Here is a 21,253-nt window from a genome sequence, read left to right on the forward strand (position 1 = left end):
ACCAATACTGTCACGGACAGATGCATCTGCGACAGGTAGATTGGTGAGGACAAGGTCAAGTATGTTTTTCCCTCACCACCTGCCGCAGGCCCAATCTGGCAGCTATGTCCTTCAGGACACGGCTACCGAGCCACTCTTGGTGATGGACATTGAAGTCCCCCACCCAGAGTACATTCTGTGCCCTTGCTACCCTCAGTGCTTCCTCCAAGTAGTGCTCAACATGGAGGAGGACTTATTCATCATTTAATCACTCGTGCCCTCTACCCGATCGCAGACTTTCCCTTTTGTTCTTTCCTCCCCTCCCTCCACCGCCTTTCCCTGGCTCTGTACTTGCTCAAAAACTTTAACTCTTAACATCTTCCTGTTCTAACGAAAGGTCTTCGACCTGAAATGTTAACACTGTTTCTTTCTCCACAGATGCTGCCTGACTTGCTGAGCTTCTCCTACATTTTCTGTTTTTATTGTTATTCCTTTTGATTTTTTAAAAAATATATTTTTCTTCATGCTCCCCCTTAGTTTTCCATATCCTGCTCGTAACTTCTTGATTTTCTCATATTCTTTAGTTTTTTTCATTCTTTTAGTCTTCATAGGACCTCATCTTTAATTTAGTTTCTACCCTCTTTCTCCATAGCTTCCTAAAACTAGCAGTTTCTTTCCTTGTCGTCAATGGAATATACTTATGCTGTACCTTGGCAATTCTCTTAAAAAAAAATCCCACTGTTGCTCTACAGTCCAATTTCTCCTTCCACTTCACCTCACATCTTTCTAAAATCTGCCTGGAATCCAATCTGGTGTTCTAGGTTTGACTGACTTTTTTCATTTTTGTTGCATCTTAAATTCCGAAAGTGCTCATCACAATTAACTCATCTACCCGACCTACTTTATCACTCATAACTAGATCTAGCGATACCTCTCCCCTTGTAGGCATACGGACACACTGCTCGAGGAAGGAGTCCTACGCACATTGCAGGAATTCCATTCCCGTTTCACCGTTTACTCCCTCCCATTCCCAATCCACAAATGGGTAAGTAAAATCTCAAAACAATAATTTTGTTATTCCTACTCATCTCTCTAATCTGACTGCAAATTTCCTCTTCCATTTCCTTTCCACAATTTGGAGGTCTGTAATACACCCCTACTAATGGAACAAGCCATTTTTATTCTCTGAGCTCTAACCATATTGACTGTCTGTCCCCTTCCTTGTCTACATAATCCTCTCTACAGCCTGTATTCCCTCTTTAACCGATATTGCCATTCCACCTACTTTATCATTTTTCTATCCTTCCTAAATATTACATCCCAATATGTTTATTTTCCACTCTGCTCCAGTTTGCAGCCAGGTTTTTGTTAATGCTCTAAGTATAGTCCTTCTGATAAATTAATTGCTTCCAATTCCCCAGTTCAAATCCCTCCCGGGCCTCACCCCTCCCTATCTCTGCAATCTCCTCCAGCCCTACAACCCTCCGCGAACTCTGCCTTCCTAACTCTGGTCTCTTGTGCATCCCCATTTCCTTCACCCCACTATTGGCGGCCGTGCCTTCAGCTGCCTAGGCCCTAATCTCTGGAATTCCCTCCCTAAATCTCTTTGCCTCTCCACCTGTCCACTCCTCTCTCCTCCTTTAAGACGCTGCTTAAAACCTACCTCTCTGACCAAGCGTTTGGTCACCTGTCCTAATATCTTCTAGTTTGGCGGTGTCAATTTATGTCTGATTACACTCCTGTGAAGCGCCTTGGAATGTTTTACTACATTAAAAAGGTGCTATATCTTAGTGCTATAGCAAGTTGTTTATTTCCCACTCTGCGCACTGCAATACATGCATTTTAATTTAAACATTTTTTTTGCTATTTAACACTACTCATTTCTACATGATTCTTTTGTCTAAACTATTCCTTCCACCTTTACTTCAGTCTCTCTCCCCCCTCCCCTATAATGGGTCCATTTGATTTTATGCCTCTACTCCATATCTCTTTTGTAAAATGTTTCCCTCATCTATTTCTCCCTTCTCCATTAGCTGTTCCTGGTTAGTTTTTTGTTTTCTCAGTACTCTCTCCTTCCTGGTTTAAATATCTTGTCACTTCCCTATTTAACCAGTTTGACAGTACATTAGCACTGCCTGTTCAGCTGTAGCCCATACTTGTGGAACAGCTCCCATTTGCCCCAGAGCTGGTGCCAATGCCCAAAGTGGAATCCCTCTTCTTGACACCACACTTTTAGCCGTGCATCGTTATCCCTAATCGTCTTGTCCATCCCTATTCTAACGCACGGCTATGGAAGTAATCTTGAGATTACCACCTGTGAAGTTCGGCTCCTTAGATGGTTTCCTCAGATCAGCAGGTGCCTGATCACAAGTGATGGGAAATATTTTAGTTTTGTTCAATCACCTCTCTGCATCTGCTGTACAGGTAATTCTGTGACCCAACCTTAGCAAGTTACAGGGGTTTATTGCTGCAACTGAAAATTGCTTTTAACTTTTGTCATTTGACTGAATAAATAAAAAATGGAAGTATATTATATAAAAACAAGAACAGATCAATTATTTTAAAATAAGGACCATATAAGGCCCTGGTGTAACTATCCCCCGCCCTCCAACCCTGCTTTCATCTGAAGACTACACCATGGGACATGGGCTGGTTATATTTAAGTCTTGCATACAGCATGTTCTGTCACATACTTCCTACAATGCTTGTGTCACTAAGTGAAGTAAAATTGTTTTAACCCAGGCCATTCCCCCCCCCCCCCGAATGGCTCCCAACCATGACTCCCATGGTCTCAAGAGCTGCAGGTGACCAGAGAGAAATTAAAACAAACCACAAACAACTGAACAGCCAAATACAAATATAGGAATGATTAAACTTTTAAAAAATGATTCTTCCATAGGATCATTTACACTTTCTACCCATTGTACTCAGCTTACAGCTACAGATAGAAATCAATTTTGAGGGAACTGGGAGGGGGTGGGGGAGAAGGAAACAAGGGGAAGAAAGAAGCCATATATACTCTCAGACACATGCGCACAGTTCTGCTACTGGACTAGCAACACTGAAGTGATGAGCTCAAATCTCACCAGGGCAAGTTGTGAAATTGACTTCAATAAATCTGGTAATTTGTGGACTAGTGCCAGAAAAATAACCATAAAAACTGCCAGATTGTTCTAAAAAAAACAAATGGTGCACTCACCCACATCTCAAGAATAAATGGGAGAAACGGGAGGCACGCACGTGCAAAGAGATATGCAGAGACTCAGTATTCTTTCATACACGAGGGACATCCTATAGTTTTCAAAGTTATAATCAATCGCCTGTGGTGTGTCAGAGTTAAGACCAAATTTAGCCTTCAAGTGAAGTGAGGTCAAAGGCCAGAGGATAATTGGCCCAGAGCATGCAGATGTAATTCAGTCTCCATTTTAAAGTCATTCATTTGGTGCTTCTGTTTATATTTCTATAATATTCCTATATCCACATTTATAATGGAAACCGCTTAGGTAAACTTCGTGCTGTAAGTACACCCTCCTACCAGTGGCAGCAGTGTAGCACCAGCACAAAGAGAGGGAGGGAAGAAGAGGAGAGTGTAATTGCAGAGTGACAAGTTCACATGGGCAATTTCCATTATAAATATGGACAGAGAAATGTATACAATGGAAAAGAGTTGACAGACAAGATTTTTAATCTTATATAAAGGCAGATATATCTTAATACTTACACCAGCATGACTGAGATGGTAGCATTCTCACCAGACAGAAACCTACACACAAAGTTGGGGATCACACTGGATGAAGATGATGGACTGGTATGAAAAGGGTTAATCAGAGCAGCAGCAGCAGAGATCCCTGCAGCTAAGCTGGAGTGAGTCAATAAGTTTGTTAGCGCAATACTGTCAATGATTCATTATGGTGTCGTGTCAATTCTCAGCTTTCGTCTGTCAAACATGATAATATAATCTCCAAACTACAGTTTCTTAAAACAGCCAAGTAATGCTACGTTTGTGTGTGAGAAGGGGAATCACCCGAACAGATGGTCTTCTCGCTCAATTAAAGAGATAAGGATGGTCAGGGATATAAGCATGTCTGTTGACTTAACACAGCAGTGCACATAGTGTTAATCAAGGTGAAGCTAACATGGGATGGTGGAAAAGATGCCAAGGACAAGACTAGCTAAAAAAAGACATACAATTAAGGAACGGGCTTGGGAGCTGCTCAGTGATGTCCTAAACAGTGTGGGAACAAAAGGGGAATACAGCTGGTGAGACAAGCTGGCAGTCATGCAACAGTGATAAAGGTTATAAAAGTAGAGGTCTGCACCTAGGCTGGGAGCTGCAATGATTCCTTCACAGAAAGAAAAAGGCATCAGCTGGCTCTGCTCTCAGGATAAAGATAACTTCTGTATCCTGTAAGTTAAAGGCTGCCTCAGTGCCTTGCACTCATATTGCTGTGGTAAATGTTGCATGTTTTGCTGAAATATTTGGAGCTTCTCCTGAATAAAGATTAGTTTGATATATATGTATTCATGTCTAACTTGAGGCCTGAACTCACACTGTATTTAAAGATACAGAGTATGTTTGGCTAACACAGATGACAGGCTGGGCAAATCAAACTGGGCTAAAGGGATTTCTACCAGGACCTGTGACTGAACAGCCCTTTCCATCCTGGTCTTCTTCCTTAATTTACAATTACAGAACATAACAGATCTCACACTGGCAAAATAACCACATTAACAGTTATTAGTGTACTACCCTCCAGCAACTCAGTTGGTAGCACTCTTATCTAAGCTCAAGCCAACACTTCCATGCAGAAGTGAGAATGCTACCTTGTCAGGGGTGCCATCCTTCAGATGCAATTAAACCAGTCTGACTGTTCAGGTGGGCATAAGAAATCCCCCAGGGTTTTGTTTTTTTTTGTACTTCTCCCAGAAGATTACATGGCTTGGGGGAGAGGGGGGGGAAGAAAGAGAAGGAAGTGTCCAGGCATAATGATGTGAGGCAGGCTTGGTGGACCAGCTGGTCTTTTCCTGCCTGTCAATATTTTATGTTTTAGATCCCATGGCACTATTCAAGGATGTCAGGAGCCATTTGGCCTGTAGTGCTTGTGCTTCATTGAAGAGGAGAGTCCTCCACAGTGTCCTACTCAGTATTTATCTCCCAGGCAACATCACAAATAGATTAGCTGGTAATTTTTCTCACTGCTGTTTGTGGGATCTTGCTGTGCGCAAATTGGCTTCTGTGCAGTTCAAAAAGTACATCATTGGCTATAAAGCGCTTTGGAACAACCTGAAGTCATGAAAGACTTGCAAGAAATGCAAGTTCCTTCTCCAAATGGGGAAAAATGAACTTTAAACATTGAAATATTCCAGTACAGGCAGCGAGAGAACAAGAAAAGTAGCCCCGCCATTCGGAGCAGTTTAGACACACTGACGTGTTCACAACATGGAACAGCGAACACCACCCGCAGCCTGAAAGATTCCCAAACTTCCTCAGACTCGGGGAGGGGAAGCCGACAGCCCCCGGGCTCAACACGCGGCATTTCCCGGCCCCTTCCCCGTGCAGCAAGCGGCGGAGCCCGGAAACCCGCTCCTGACTGTGTTCCCGCCCGCTCGAGCTTCGTATACCCCCGCTTTGACCCGAAACCCTTCAGGCGCGAGTTGGGAACAGCGGCCCCGGCTCCCGAACCGAATTACCTCCTCCGAACCTAGCCCCACAGCGTCTCTACTCACCCGCCATCTCTGCAGCCCAGCGCTTACAGGCTGACGGCCGGGCGCACAACCGCTCCTCCCGCTCGATTAGTGCTGCCTGCTCTTGTGCCACGTGACCACCGGTCGGCAGGCGCGGGAGAAATCGATGCCAGAAAAACTCACCGAAGATCTCTGCCCCTCCCCCCTTCAGTGAGCGGGAGGACAGGCCCTTGGCTGCTCGCTCTGAGCGCTAATCTGGTCGTGGGCCGTCAGCCGAAGCTGTAGACTCAAATCAATAACAAGGAGCAAATGGCCAGAATTCAGAAACAATGTCAGTCACTCAGATTCAAGGGGGAAATAGTCAATAGAAGCTCAGATACACCGACCTACAATATTCAGGACAGCTGTGACAGCCCCAAACAGCCGACATCTCTCTTGTGTAAAATATGACCAAGGCCGCTGCTCCAAGGTGACTGAATAAGTTCAATACCTTTTTATTACGTTGCAGTTTAGGATTTTTCATTAAAGTTCTGAGATTAGGGTTCTAAAAGAGGTGGCTACAGAGATAGTGGATGCATTGGTTGTGATCGTCCAGAATTCCCTAGATTCTAGAACGGTCCCTGTGGATTGGAAGGGAGCAAATGTGACCCCGTTATTCAAGAGGGGAGGGAGAGAGAAAACAGGGAACTACAGGCCAGTTAGCCTCACATCAGTCATCGAGAAAATGCTAGAATCTATTATTAAGGAAGTGGTAACAGGGCACTTACAAAATCATAATATGATTAGGCAGAGTCAACACAGTTTTATGAAAGGGAAATCATGTTTGACAAATTTATTAGAGTTCTTTGTGGATGTAACTAGCAGGGTAGATAAAGGGGAACCAGTGGATGTCGTATATTTGGATTTTCAAAAGGCATTCAATAAGGTGCCACACAAAAGGTTGTTACACAAGATAAGGGCTCATGGGATTGGGGGTAATATATTTAGCATGGATTGAGGATTGGTTAACGGACAGAAAACAGAGAGTAGGAATAAACGGGTCATTCTCAGGTTGGCAAGCTGTAACTGGTGGGGTGCCGCAAGGATCAGTGCTGGGGCCTCAGCTATTTACAATATACATCAATGATTTAGATGAAGGGACCGTGTGTAATGTATCCAAGTTTGCTGACAATACAAAGCTAGTTGGGAAAGTAAGCTGTGCGGAGGACACAGTCTGCAAAGGGATGTGGGCAGGAAGGTGGCAGATGGAGTATAATGTAGGGAAATGTGAGGTTATTAACTTTGGAAGAATAGAAAAACAGAATTTTTTTAAACGGTGAGAAACTATTAAATGTTGGTGTTCAAAGGGATTTGGGTGTCCTCATACACAAAACACAGGAAGTTAACATGTAGGTACAGCAAGCAATTAGGAAGGCAAATAGTATGTTGACCTTTATTGCATGAGGGTTGGAGTACAAGAATAAGGAAGTCTTGTTGCAATTGGAGTACAGATTCTGAGAGGGTTTGACAGGGTAGATGCTGAGAGGTTGTTTCCCCTGGCTGGAGAGTCTAGAATTAGGGGGCATAGTCTCAGGATAAGGGGTCGGCCATTTAGGACTGAGATGAGGAAAAATTTCTTCATTCAGAGGGTTGTGACTCTTTGGAATTCTCTACCCCAGAGGGCTGTGGATGCTCAGTCATTGAATATATTCAAGACTGAGATCGATAGATTTTTGGACTCTAAGGCAATCAAAGGATATGGGGATTGAGTGGGAAAGTGGAGTTGAGGTCAAAGATCAGCCATGATCTTATTGAATGGCGGAGCAGGCTCGAGGGGCTGTATGGCCTACTCCTGCTCCTATTTCTTGTTATTATTATATTCCCCTATTCAGTTCTTCTCTCTAAAAACTGAATCCCAATAGTCTTGGGTATGGCATTCAAAGAATAATAGTTGCAATGGGAGTGCAGTAGGACATGAACATGCCAGGACTTAAGCTGCACAATATTCCATCAGTTGCATTACCGGGAAAGCACATGAAGACTCTCTACTGCAAAGAAAGGAATATTCGTATTGCTGACCATATAGCAGTGGAATGCTTTTAGGGATACACAAGCCAGCTTTGTCTGTTTGCCAGGCACCAAGTCAATGATCAAGTGAAACGGAAAGCACTCTCATTTGGACATTTTGGGATTTTTGATAATTTTTTCTTTCACAGAAGGGATTTGGGGATTGAGTTATGTTTAAATGTTATGTTTGAAAAAGAAAGGCTAAAGGCTCCAGGCATTGGAGAATGTGCATTAAAGACAGACAAGCCAGTGTGGGGAATGTCACAACTCACAACCTGATGTATTACATTTCACTGTTATATCCCTGGGCTATTCTATCATATAACAACAACTTGCCTTTATAAAGCACCTTTTAATATAGAAAAACATCACAGAAGCATAATCAGACAAAAATGGATGCCGAGCCAAAGGAGATATTAGGAGGGGTGACTAAAAGCTTGATCAAAGAGTTAGGTTTTAAGGAGGGTCTAAAAGGAAGAGGGGGGTGTGGAGAAGCAGAAAGGTTTAGGGAGGGAATTCCAGACCATGGGGCCTAGATGGCTGAAGGCACAATAGCCAATAGTAGGGGAAAAGAAGTGGGGGATGTACAAGAGGCCAGAGTCCGAGGAATGGAGAGTTCTGGTCGGGGGGGGAAGGGGGGGGCATTGTGCGCTGGAGGAGGTTATAGTGATGGGGAGGAGCCATGGAGGGATTTAAACACGAAGTTGAGAATTTTAAATTTGAGGTGTTGGGGATCCGGGAACCAATATAGATCAGCAAGTACAGGGGTGATGGATGAATGGGACTTGGTGTGGGATAAGATATGGGCAGACGTGTTTTGGATGAGTTGAAGTTTATGGAGGGTGGAGGATGGGAGGCCGGCCAGGAGAGCATTGGAATAGTCGAGTCTGGAGGTAACAAAAGCATGGATAAGGGTTTCAGCAGCAAATGGGCTGAGGCAGGGGCGGAGAGGGGCGATGTTATAGGGGTGGAAGTAGGTGGTCTTTATGGTGGAGAGGATATTGGGTTGGAAGCTCAGATCGGGATCAAATAGGACACCAAGGTTGAGAACAGTCTGATTCAACCTGAGACAACGGCTGGGGAGGGAGATGGAATCAGTAGTAAGGGAATGGAGTTTGTGGTGGGCGCCAAAGACTGGCTTCAGTCTTCCCAATGTTTAACTGGATGAAATTGCAGCTCATTCAAGATTAAATGTCGGACAAACAGCCTGAAAAGGTGGAGGTGTTGAGAGGGGTGGTGGGGAGATAGAAGTGGATGTTGTCATCGGACATCTGGAAGCTGACCCCATGTCTACGAATGATGTATAGTTAGATATTGGGTAGTACGGGGATACTCCTGAACCTAAGACACTCAGACCGAGAGAATATCTAAGGCAGGCTCTAAACTTGTAGCAGATGGTTTGGCTATGCGCGCTTTTGCCTTATAAATAGAAAGGATCTGTGAAAAGAAGAAAATGTTGATGAGTTCAGTACATCAACACTATGTTCATTTTATAGATAGAATATTCAGTATCAAACCAACTATTGGGTTTAACTTGGAACACAGAGAAATTTCCACAGTCAGAATTCCTGCATCAGGGCTACCAACAGTCCTGCTGGACACATCTGTGCAGGAGCTCCTTAAATCATCGCACAATACATTACAAGTTATCTCTTCTGCACATGCATGATATAACATGTACATAAAAGAGGAAACTTGCAAGGTTTTCTGGGGTGATTTTTCAGCTCCCAAAAATCGGCACACATTGGAGACACTGTGAGTGGTTCAACCAGGGATCAGAAATGCTGATTGTTCCTCAAAATGCAAGCGGTTGGCAACAATGCTCGAATCAAGACTCTTTGCACCATCTCCTACCTGTAACATCTTATCCAGGACTTCAAAATGATGGACCTCCTCACCTCCCTCTGTCTTTTCTTTCTCCAACAATCAGCAGCCTTTTAAACTGAAGCTTGGCTTCACATAATCACTACTTCCTGATTTCCCTCAGCTTCTCTCCTACTCTTTTGAACGGTGGTTGTGTACTGACTGTGTGCCTAGCCCTTCACATGGGTTTCTCAATTTAAAAAAAAGATATTCGCTTACATGGAAGAATTCTAATCCTCTTTGCTGTTGAGTTGCAGAGTATTTTTACTGAGGAATGCAAGTTCAGTATTTTTACTGAGGAATACAGTTTTGGTCTCCATACTTAAGAAAAGACATACTTGCTCTCGAGGCAGTACAAAGAAGGTTCACTCGGTTAATCCCGGGGATGAGGGGGCGGACATATGAGGAGAGGTTGAGTAGATTGGGACTCTACTCATTGGAGTTCAGAAGAATGAGAGGCGATCTTATTGAAACATATAAGATTGTGAAGGGTCTTGATCGGGTGGATGCAGTAAGGATGTTCTCAAAGATGGGTGAAACTAGAACTAGGGGGTATAATCTTAGAATAAGGGGCTGTTCTTTCAAAACTGAGATGAGGAGAAACTTCTTCACTCAGAGGGTGGTAGGTCTGTGGAATTTGCTGCCCCAGGAAGCTGTGGAAGCTACATCATTAGATAAATTTAAAACAGAAATAGACAGTTTCCTAGAAGTAAAGGGAATTAGGGGTTATGGGGAGCGGGCAGGAAATTGGACATGAAGCTGAGTTCGGATCGGTCAATGCCCTGTGGGTGGCGGAGAGGGCCCAGGGGCTATGTGGCCGGGTCCTGCTCTGACTTCTTGTGTTCTTTAGATTTGTGGTTGGGATCAGATCAGCCATGATCTTATTGAATGGCGGAGCAGGCTCGAGGGGCCGATTGGCCTACTCCTGCTCCAATTTCTTATGTTCTTATGTTCTTATGTTCAACGTTTCCATCCCTTAGTGCAGGGCACTATCAAGATTGAAAAGAGTAGGAGATAAGATGAGGTAAATCAAGCAGTAGTAACTAGTTGACATCAAAGTTTTGTTTAAAAGCCTGAGGAAGGGAAGACTGAAGGAGGTGAGGAGTCCCACCGTTTGGAGGTCTTGGGAAAGAATGAGTTCTAGTAGAAGATGGTGCAATGGGTCTTGATTTCAACACTGAGGATGCAGAGAGGAGGAAAAGTGTAACGTGGCGAATAACAGATATCCAGGCGTAATTAAGGGATAAGTGATATCAAGCTTGGGTATTACAAGGTGGGACAGATAGAAAGTTAAAATGAGGGCCTAGTATTTTTTTATTCATTCATGGGATGTGGGCGTCGCTGTCGAGGCCAGCATTTATTGCCCATCTCTAATTGCCCTTGAGAAGGTGGTGGTGAGCCGCCTTCTTGAACCGCTGCAGTCCGTGTGGTGAAGGTTCTCCCACAGTGCTGTTAGGAAGGGAGTTCCAGGATTTTGACCCAGCGATGATGAAGGAACGGCGATATATTTCCAAGTCGAGATGGTGTGTGACTTTGGAGGGGAACGTGCAGGTGGTGTTGTTCCCATGTGCCTGCTGCTCTTGTCCTTCTAGGTGGTAGAGGTTGCGGGTTTGGGAGGTGCTGTCGAAGAAGCCTTGGCGAGTTGCTGCAGTGCATCCTGTGGATGGTACACACTGCAGCCACGGTGTGCTGGTGGTGAAGGGAGTGAATGTTTAGGGTGGTGGATGGGGGTGCCAATCAAGCGGGCTGCTTTGTCCTGGATGGTGTCGAGCTTCTTGAGTGTTGTTGGAGCTGCACTCATCCAGATAAGTGGAGAGTATTCCATCACACTCCTGACTTGTGCCTTGTAGATGTTGGAAAGGCTTTGGGGAGTCAGGAGGTGAGTCACTCGCCGCAGAATACCCAGCCTCTGACCTGCTTTTGTAGCCACAGTATTTATGTGGCTGGTCAAGTTAAGTTTCTGGTCAATGGTGACCCCCAGGATGTTGATGGTGGGGGATTCGGCGATGGTAATGCTGTTGAATGTTAAGGAGCGGTGGTTAGACTCTCTCTTGTTGGAGATGGTCATTGCCTGGCACGAATGTTACTTGCCACTTATGAGCCCGAGCCTGGATGTTGTCCAGGTCTTGCTGTATGCGGGCACGGACTGCTTCATTATCTGAGGGATTGCAAATAGAACTGAACACTGTGCAATCATCAGCGAACATCCCCATTTCTGACCTTTCCATCCAGGACACTGGTACATCCTTATGGGGCTCAGCTTAATCTGACAGAGATGGTAATGGGACTACCCCAGGCAAGCTAAGAAAATCTACCTGTTAATACAATAGGCAAGACCGTTAACAATGGGTCTCTCAACAACAACAACAAATTGCATTTATATAGCACCTTTAATGTAGTAAAATGTCCCAAGGTGCTTCACAGCAATGTTATCAAACAAAATTTGACACAGAGCCACTTAAGGAGATAGTAGGACAGGTGACCAAAAGCTTGGTCAAAGAGGTCATTTTTAAGGAGTGTCTTAAAGGAGGAGAGAAAGGTAGAGAGGCAGAGAGGTTTCGGCAGCGAATTCCAGAGCTTAGGGCCTAGGCAGCTGAAGGCACGGCCGCCAATGGTGGAACGAAGAAAATCCGGGATGCACAAGGGGCGAGATTTGGAGGAGCGCAGAGATCTCGGAGGGTTGCAGGGCTGGAGGAGGTTACAGAGATATGGTAATATGTGTCAGCTCACCAGAGAAGGTTGAACTCTTGGACCCAGCATGTGATGACCTGGAGATGGACTAACCTTTGAAGGGAGGAACCGGACAAAGATCTAAATCCAAAGAAGTAAATATGGCAGCAAATTCACCCTGACCTCACCAGAGATGCGAAGTGCTTTGCTAATCCAACGACATGCCACATGAGGTGAAAGGAAAGGTTGTGATAGTGGATGCTACGCTGACCATGTTCAGTCATTGAAGAGCAGCAATTAGCAAAGCAAACACAATGCTGAGCTTTATTGCCAGATCAGTAGAGTTTAAGTCTGAGGCCATCATGCTGAAGCTGTATGGTGCTCTGGTCAGGCTGCACCTTGAACACTTAGTTCAGTCGTGGTCACCAAGGCTCAAAGGAAACAATTTGAAGCAGTCTGGTCTTCTGACCGCTACTCTCCAGCAGTAGCCAGAAGGCCCGATCTCAGTGGCCCGGAATCTGAGCGACCTCCAGCGGCAAACAGATTTCCTCCTTAATTTTTCGGGGCATAGCCCAGCCAGGGGCCAGGCCTACAGGGGAAGCTGCTTCCTCTCAGGTGCAGCACACCTCAGGTAGAGGAAAGTGTACCTTATAAGTCCTGCAGCTGCATAAAGGGGTATAGTTCCTGGAAGTAAGGAGTTGATCTGGAGTTGACCTTTGGGAGCAGTGGCCAGATCTTGCTGTGTCTGGCGGGACGTTTACCAAGCGCTGTAATGGTTGGCAGCACTGTTGGAAGAAGCAGGGCCTCTGCTTTGATGGGAAGGCATTAGAAATGCTGCTGGGTGCTTTGGTGCGCCAAAGAGAGGTTCTCTTCCCTTGCCGTGGCCACAGACAGTGGTACGAAGAGCTTGGCGGAAAGGTGGATGCCTTAAGCACTCTTCAGAGAACCTTGATTGAAGAAATTCCACAATCTCACCAGGATGGTAGGTGGGTGACATTTACCCTCTTTCTGCTGTATACCAACTGAAACTGGTATCATTTTGGGCCTTTTACCCATGTGTTTCATTCGCTTCCTCCGCACCTATCCATTCCTGCCCATGGAGCTGCACCAAGCTCTTCCCACCACCTTTCACTCCCAGCTCTCACTTTCTTCTGCGCAAGGAGACCAGGACAACCCAGACACAAGTCCTTCTCTGACATTCACCTGCATGTTGGCTCTTTCTGTCCTTACCCCCTCCACATAATGCACCTTCACATACAGGGGTAAGCTGAGTCCAAGTTTTCCTTTTGTTATTTAGGAAGAAGCTTCAAACAACCAATGTCAGCTGATTGCCACAATAGTAGGTCTGACATTGTTTGAGGAGCGGGATGGATTTTGAGGAGAGGCTGGGGATTGAGAAGCAGGAGCCATGGCTCAGGGTCTGTATCACACTGCTCCATCTTGCATGCTCCATCCTACATACTCTCACAAGCACTGACACCCAAACTGCTGTACATGATGCCAAGCATGCCAGCTGCTTGGCTAAGGCAGCTCTTCATGAATTACCTCAGTAGAAATCCCTTAAGACTCTCCTCTTTCTCTTTCCTCAGGTACATGCCCAGAAGCTTTGGCCAGCCCCTCCCAAGAGCAGTCCATCAGCACCTTACCAAGCACCTCATTACTGCTGAAGACTCAGGCAAGCACCAGCACAGAACCATCCCCTCCATGGGACTTAGATAGCCAGTTTGAGGGGAGAACCCTGGGTGATGCACAGAGGAGCAGGAAGTATCTGTTTGGAAGCCAGGTCACCTCCCTCCCCAGCTGCTGAAGCCAGAGATCCAGATCTCTGGAGCCCAGCTTTTAGAGCATGAGTGACTGTTTGACTCTTGGGCACCTGCCTAGGAGCTTCCAAAACATGGTGGATAGTATAGAAGAGTTCGCTCACGCTTCTGCAGCTTCCTTCCCTTCCTCCTCTCCATCCCATACCTCCTTCCTGTCTCCCAACCACTCCAGCCCCAATCCGTCATCACTTTCCAGTTTCTCACTCATACCCCATCCCACAACACGTTAAATTTAAAATTTTCATCCTTGTCCTCAAGTCACTCCATGGCCTCGCTCCACCCTACCGCTTCAACCTCCTTCAGATCTGCTCTCCCGGCACACCCTTTGGTCTTCCAGTGCATCCATCCCAGCATTGGTGCCAGAGCCTTCAGCCAGCAGCCAGCTGTACTCTGGAACTGCATTGTAAGCCCCATCCCCTTTCCACCTGTCTCTCCTCACTTAAAAACCTTCCCAAAGCCAATCTTTTCTCCCAATGATATAAGACATACATAGGTTTGCCTAAACATACAACCTCAATAGCTGTGCCAGGAGAAGTTGATCAGTCCTCCCGCTGTCAGCACCGATGTCACGGATCGTCTTGAGAATTCTAACTAACTGGGGTCTTTGGCTGTTCTTATGTTGGGTTTGTATGAATGTCTTACATAATTCCACCCCCCCCCCCCATCATCCTATTTAGTGCACTTACGTGGCACCATCATTCTTAGTATAGAGATGTGGTTCCTAATTATTATTTTGACTATGTACTGGGTCTGGAGGTATGACCTCATTCCCCCAGACAAGGGATAGTCACAACACACATGGCTGTCTTCAGATAGTATACGAAGCTTTCCTTGGGAATGGCAAGTTTGCAGTTTTTCAAAAGCTGTTCTTGCAGCTTTAAAGTTATAAGTCTTTGCTGCCCTCAGTTAGCCTATTTCCCAAAGCATGCCGGATAACGGTACTGGATTCCTCTCTCAGGGGTGAATGACAGAAAGTTTGGGTGGTGAGATCTACCACTGCCTCACTGCCCTTCCCAGGATTTCCCTCCCAGGAACGCTGCTCCTTTCCCGCCCACCCCATGCTGAGGCCTATCAGGATGCTGTTCTTCCCATCTTCAGGCCACTTCTGCCTCTTTAACTGTTTGGTCACCAAGCAAGGATTTTGTGGCCAGGCAATGATTGGCTCCCCCTTGGCAGTGGGAATTCCCCCCCCCCTTGCCCCAGGGTTGTGTTTTCCTGGGGTTGGTGTTCCAATGGTGTCGGCGGAGTCCCCTACACTGGAACACCGCCGCTTGGAGGATAATCATGGCCGGGCGGTCAGGTATCAAAGACAAAGCTGGGAGGACAGTCAGGCCCAGCAAAGGTTGTGAGAAGGTTAGAATGCAGGAGAGTAGTTAGAAATGGGGGGAGATTTTCATCTTTACCACTTGGGTGATTTGCAGAGAGGACAATCTGGCCCCTCAATGAACCTGCAGGATTTTCCATCCATCCATTGAAATGGAAATTTAAATCAGGCTGGTTCTGTCACTGGCATGTAATCTTCCCCACTAGATTTTCCTCTCTTTGTTCTGCCCAGCGGTAAAGATGAAAATCTACTCCGTTATTTCTTCTTTCTCCTAGGCACTCTGCAACTCAACACTGACTTCAGTAACTTGAGACTTCAGCCATATCCAAAACTATTTTAATTCCACACCTGACCCCCAGGCTTTCTAACGCTCATGTTTCCCAGTCCTCCCCCTTCTTTGGCAATTGATACATCTTTTGTCTCTTTAACATCTTAATCTTTCTGTGTATTACTTGACTGAAGTTACTCATTTTACCTTTATGGGTTTGTCTATTTTTGTAATTTATATTTTTCTTCCTCCCCTTTTTCTGATGGCATTACTATGCCTGTCTGCCTTTTACTTTTCCTGTCTGCCTTTTACTTTTCAGTTTTGAAGAAGGGTCCACACTGGAAATGCTAACTTTCCTGTTATCTCCACAGATGCTGCCTGATCTGCCGAGTGTTTCCAGCATTCTTTTTTTTTGTTTCAGACTTCCAGTGGTATTTTGCTTTTTACTTAAGTAGTTAGAAGTGACTTTTTTAAAGTCAAGCAAAGTGACAAACTGATGTGGGGAAGCATAGCGTTTTAATTATTTTGTATTGTTACATAAAGACAGGTTGTACTGATTGAGCTATGTGAATCTAACCATAACTGTTAATCTGTATGTTCATTCGCTGTGAAATAAAGCAGCTTAATGATTTATAACCGTCCTCATATTAGCAAGTGTTTTCTCGGTCTGTCCTTGAAAAGATTTGAGAAGCACACGTGTGAAAGACACAGATATCCAGTTCAGATTCAGGCTACTGGTATCCTGGGCTTGGACCAGTCAGCTGCTGTTGATGATGTTGGTGATGCTATTGAATTTGATGTTGATGATGATGTTGATGATGATTTTGATGATGATGTTGGTGATGTTGCTAATGATGTTGATGATGATGTTGGTGATGTTGATGATGATGATATTGATTATGATGATGTTGATGATGATGATGATGTTGGTGATGTTGGTGTTGATGACGTTGATGATAATGTTGGTGATGATGATGTTGATGTTGGTGATGATAATGTTTTTTTTTAATCTTTTTTTTTCTTTTTTTTTAATTCAAAGTTATGATTCCAAGAGATTTAAACAAAGAGACACTTTGAGATTTTTTCTTTTTTTCCCCTTATTAGGCCCCCCTTTTATAAGAAGGGGGGGTGTGGGGTGTGCTTAAATACTAAAACCAAACAAACCAAAACCAAGTGTTCAAATTAAAATTTTATTATCCTCGTCCAGGATGCATTCCAGCCCCTGCGGTGCCCACCGGTCGCGGAAAGCCTCAAGCGTACCGGCAGACACCGCGTGCTCCATCTCCAGGGCCACCCGGGCACGGAGCATTCCACGGAAGAGAGGCAGACAGGCCGAGCGACCGCCCCCACGGACCACGAGCATCCTAAACCTGTGGATGGCCACCTTGGACAGGCCCGTGATGATAATGTTGGTGATGATGATGTTGGTGATGTTGATGATAATGTTGGTGATGTTGGTGATGATGTTGTTGATGATGTTGATGATGATGATGATGTTGATGATGATATTGATTATGATGGTGTTGATGATGTTGGTGATATTGATGATGATGTTGATGATGATATTGATTATGATGATGTTGATGATGATGATATTGATGACGTTGGTGATATTGATGATGATGTTGGTGATGTTGATGATGATATTGATTATGATGATGATGATGTTGATAATGATGTTGGTGATGTTGATGATGATATTGATTATGATGATGTTGGTGATATTGATGATGATGTTGGTGATGTTGATGATGATGTTGGTGATGATGATGTTGGTGATGATGATGTTGGTGATGTTGCTGATGATGTTGATGATGATGATGATGTTGATGATATTGATTATGATGGTGTTGATGATATTGATGATGATGATGATATTGATTATGATGATGATGATGATGATATTGATGATGTTGGTGATGTTGATGATGATGTTGGTGATGATGATGTTGGTGATGTTGCGGATGATGTTGATGATATTGATTATGATGATGTTGATGATGATATTGATTATGATGATGTTGATGATGATGATATTGATGACGTTGGTGATATTGATGATGATGTTGGTGATGTTGATGATGATGATGATGTTGGTGATGATGATGTTGGTGATGTTGCGGATGATGTTGATGATGATGTTGATGATATTGATTATGATGATGATATTGATTATGATGATGTTGATGATGTTGATGATGATGATGTTGGTGATGACGATGATGATATTGATTATGATGATGTTAATGATGTTGATGATGATATTGATTATGATGATATTGATGATGATGTTGATGCTGGTGATGTTGATGATGTTTGTGATGTTGATGCTGATATTGATTATGATGATGATGATGTTGGTGATGTTGATGTTGGTGATGACGATGATGTTGGTGATGTTGGTGATGACGATGATGATATTGATGATGATGTTGATGCTGGTGATGTTGATGATGTTTGTGATGTTGATGCTGATATTGATTATGATGATGATGATGTTGGTGATGTTGATGTTGGTGATGACGATGATGTTGGTGATGACGATGATGATATTGATGATGATGTTGATGCTGGTGATGTTGATGATGTTTGTGATGTTGATGAAGATATTGATTATGATGATATTGATGATGATGTTGATGCTGGTGATGTTGGTGATGACGATGATGATGATGATGTTGGTGATGACGATGATGATGATGATGTTGGTGGTGATTATGATGTTTGTGATGTTGATGATGATATTGATTATGATGATGATGTTGGTGATGTTGATGTTGGTGATGACGATGATGATGTTGATGCTGTTGATGTTGATGATGACGATGATGTTGGTGATGACGATGATGTTGGTGATGACGATGATGTTGGTGATGTTGGTGATGACGATGATGATGTTGATGCTGTTGATGCTGGTGATGTTGATGATGTTTGTGATGTTGATGATGATATTGATTATGATGATGATGATGTTGGTGATGTTGGTGATGACGATGATGATGTTGATGATGATGTTGATGATGTTGATGATGGAGATGTTGGTGATGATGATGATGACGATGATGATGTTGATGATGATGATGTTGGTGATGTTGATGATGTTGGTGATGATGATGGTGATGATGATGTTGATGATGGTGATGTTGATGATGAAGATGTTGATGATGTTGGTGATGATGTTGATGATGTTGGTGATGGTGATGATGATATTGATGATAGTTATGATGTTGATGCTGAGCTGGGATCAGTCAGCCAGTGTTGTTTGTGGGTTTGGATCAGCCTGCTGTTGCTGTTGGAAGAACAAGGCAGGTTGACACCAATGGTGCAGACCACCCTGTTGGGGGGTGGGGTCTCCACCAAAACAGCAACATGCTCCTTTCCCCCCCACCCCCAGAAACGTCAGTACACCCACCCACATTGCCAGCACTTCTTATCAGAGAGTAAATGGGAGCTGTGGTTTATGTCTGAAGTTGTTAAAGTCTATGTTAAGGCCAGAGGGTTGTAAAGTACCTATGAGAGAGATGAGGTGCTATTCCTCGAGCTTGCATTGAGCTTCCTTGGAACAGTGTAGGAGGCCAAAGACAGAGGTCAGAATGGGAGTGGGACGGAGAATTGAAATGGCAAGTGACCGGAACTCGGGGTTGCACTTGAGCACAGAATGGAAGTGCTCAGTAAAGAGATCACCTAATCTGTTTGGTCTCCCAGATGTAGAGGAAACAGAAAAATAGAAACATAGAAAAAATGAGCAGGAGTAGGCCACTCGGCCCTTCGAGCCTGCTCCGCCATTCAATATGATCATGGCTGATCCTCGATCTCAATACCATATTCCCGCTCTCTCCCCATACCCCTTGATGCATTTTGTGTCTAGAAATCTATCTAGCTCCTTCTTAAATATATTCAGTGACTTGGCCTCCACAGCCTTCTGTAGTAGAGAATTCCACAGGTTCACCACCCTCGGAGTGAAGAAATTTCTCCTTATCTCAGTCCTAAATGTCTTACCCCGTATCCTGAGACTGTGACCCCTTGTTCTGGATCCCCAGGCAAGGGAAACATCCTTCCTGCATCCAGTCTGTCGAGCCCTGTCAGAATTTTATATGTTTCAATGAGATCCCCTCTCATTCTTCTAAACTGGAGTGAATACAGGCCGAGTCGACCCAATCTCCCCTCATATGACAGTCCTGCCATCCCAGGAATCAGTCTGGTGAACCTTCGCTGCACTCCCTCTGTGGCAAGTATATCCTTTCTTAGGTAAGGAGACCAAAACTGCACACAATACTCCAGGTATGGTCTCACCAAGGCCCTGTATAACTACAGTAAGACATCCTTGCTCCTGTACTCAAATCCTCTTGCAACGAAGGCCAACATACCATTTGCCTTCCTAACTGCTTGCTGCACCTGCATGTTTGCTTTCAGTGACTGGTGTACAAGGACACCCAGGTCCCTTTGTACATCAACATTCCCCAATCTATCACCATTTAAATAATACTCTGCCTTTCTGTTTTTCCTTCTGAAATGGATAACTTCACATTTATCCACATTATACGGCATCTGCCATGTATTTGCCCACTCACTCAACTTGTCTAAATTGCCTTGAAGCCTCTTTGCATCCTCCTCACAACTCACGATCCCACCTAGTTTTGTGTCGTCAGCAAACTTGGAAATATTACATTTGGTTCCCTCATCCAAATCATTGATATATATTGTGAATAGCTGGGGCCCAAGCACTGATCCCTGCGGTACCCCACTAGTCACTGCCTGCCACCCCGAAAAAGACCCATTTATTCCTACTCTCTGTTTCCTGTCTGTTTACCAATTTTCAATCCATGCCAGTATATTACCCCCAATCCCATGTGCTTTAATTTTGCACACCAACCTCTTATGTGGGACTTTATCAAAGGCCTTCTGAAAATCCAAATAAACCACATCCACTGGTTCTCCCTTATCTATTCTACCAGTTACATCCGCAAAAAACTCCAGTAGGTTTGTCAAACATGATTTCCCTTTCATAAATCCATGTTGACTTTGTCTAATCCCGTTGATATTTTCTAAATGTCCTGTTATCACATCCTTTATAATAAACTCTAGCATTTTCCCTACGACTGATGTTAGGCTAACCGGTCTGTAGTTCCCTGTTTTCTCTCTCCCTCCTTTTTTAAATAGTGGGGTTACATTTGCCACCCTCCAATCTGCAGGAACTGTTCCATAATCTATAGAATTTTGGAAGATGACAACCAATGCATCCACTATTTCCATGGCTACCTCTTTTAGTACTCTGGGATGCAGATTAACAGGCCCTGGGGATTTATCGGCTTTCAGTCCCATTAATTTCTCCAGCACTATTGTTTTACTAATGCTAATTTCCTTTAATTCCTCCTTCTCACTAGTCCCTTGGTCCCCTAGCATTTCTGGGAAGTTATTTGTGTCCTCTTCCGTGAAGACAGAATCAAAGTATTTGTTTAATTGGTCTGCCATTTCCCTGTTCCCCATTATAAATTCTCCCGTTTCTGACTGTAAGGGACCTACATTTGTCTTCACTAATCTTTAGGAGCCCACAGTGTGAGCAGCAAATACAGTGTACTAGAACGAAAGAAAGAAATT

The 21,253-nt window shown here is 44.3% G+C and overlaps 2 protein-coding genes across 2 annotated transcripts in view; one reads left to right on the forward strand and one right to left on the reverse strand.

Moving 5' to 3' along the window:
- hat1 (histone acetyltransferase 1) overlaps nt 1-5,889 on the reverse strand; it is a 44,812-nt gene extending 38,923 nt beyond the window's left edge. Inside the window, exon 1 of the mRNA XM_067976765.1 lies at nt 5,707-5,889. Within this exon, the coding sequence (XP_067832866.1) occupies nt 5,707-5,713 (7 nt within the window). The 5' untranslated portion in view covers nt 5,714-5,889. The remainder of the gene's footprint in view (nt 1-5,706) is intronic.
- The window catches only part of LOC137307306 (myosin light polypeptide 6-like), a 448,832-nt gene that overhangs the window by 400,629 nt on the left and 26,950 nt on the right, over nt 1-21,253 (forward strand). The window lies entirely within an intron of this gene.

The sequence above is a fragment of the Heptranchias perlo genome, chromosome X (assembly GCF_035084215.1).
Source record: "Heptranchias perlo isolate sHepPer1 chromosome X, sHepPer1.hap1, whole genome shotgun sequence".
In the NCBI taxonomy this organism is placed as follows: Eukaryota; Metazoa; Chordata; class Chondrichthyes; order Hexanchiformes; family Hexanchidae; genus Heptranchias; species Heptranchias perlo.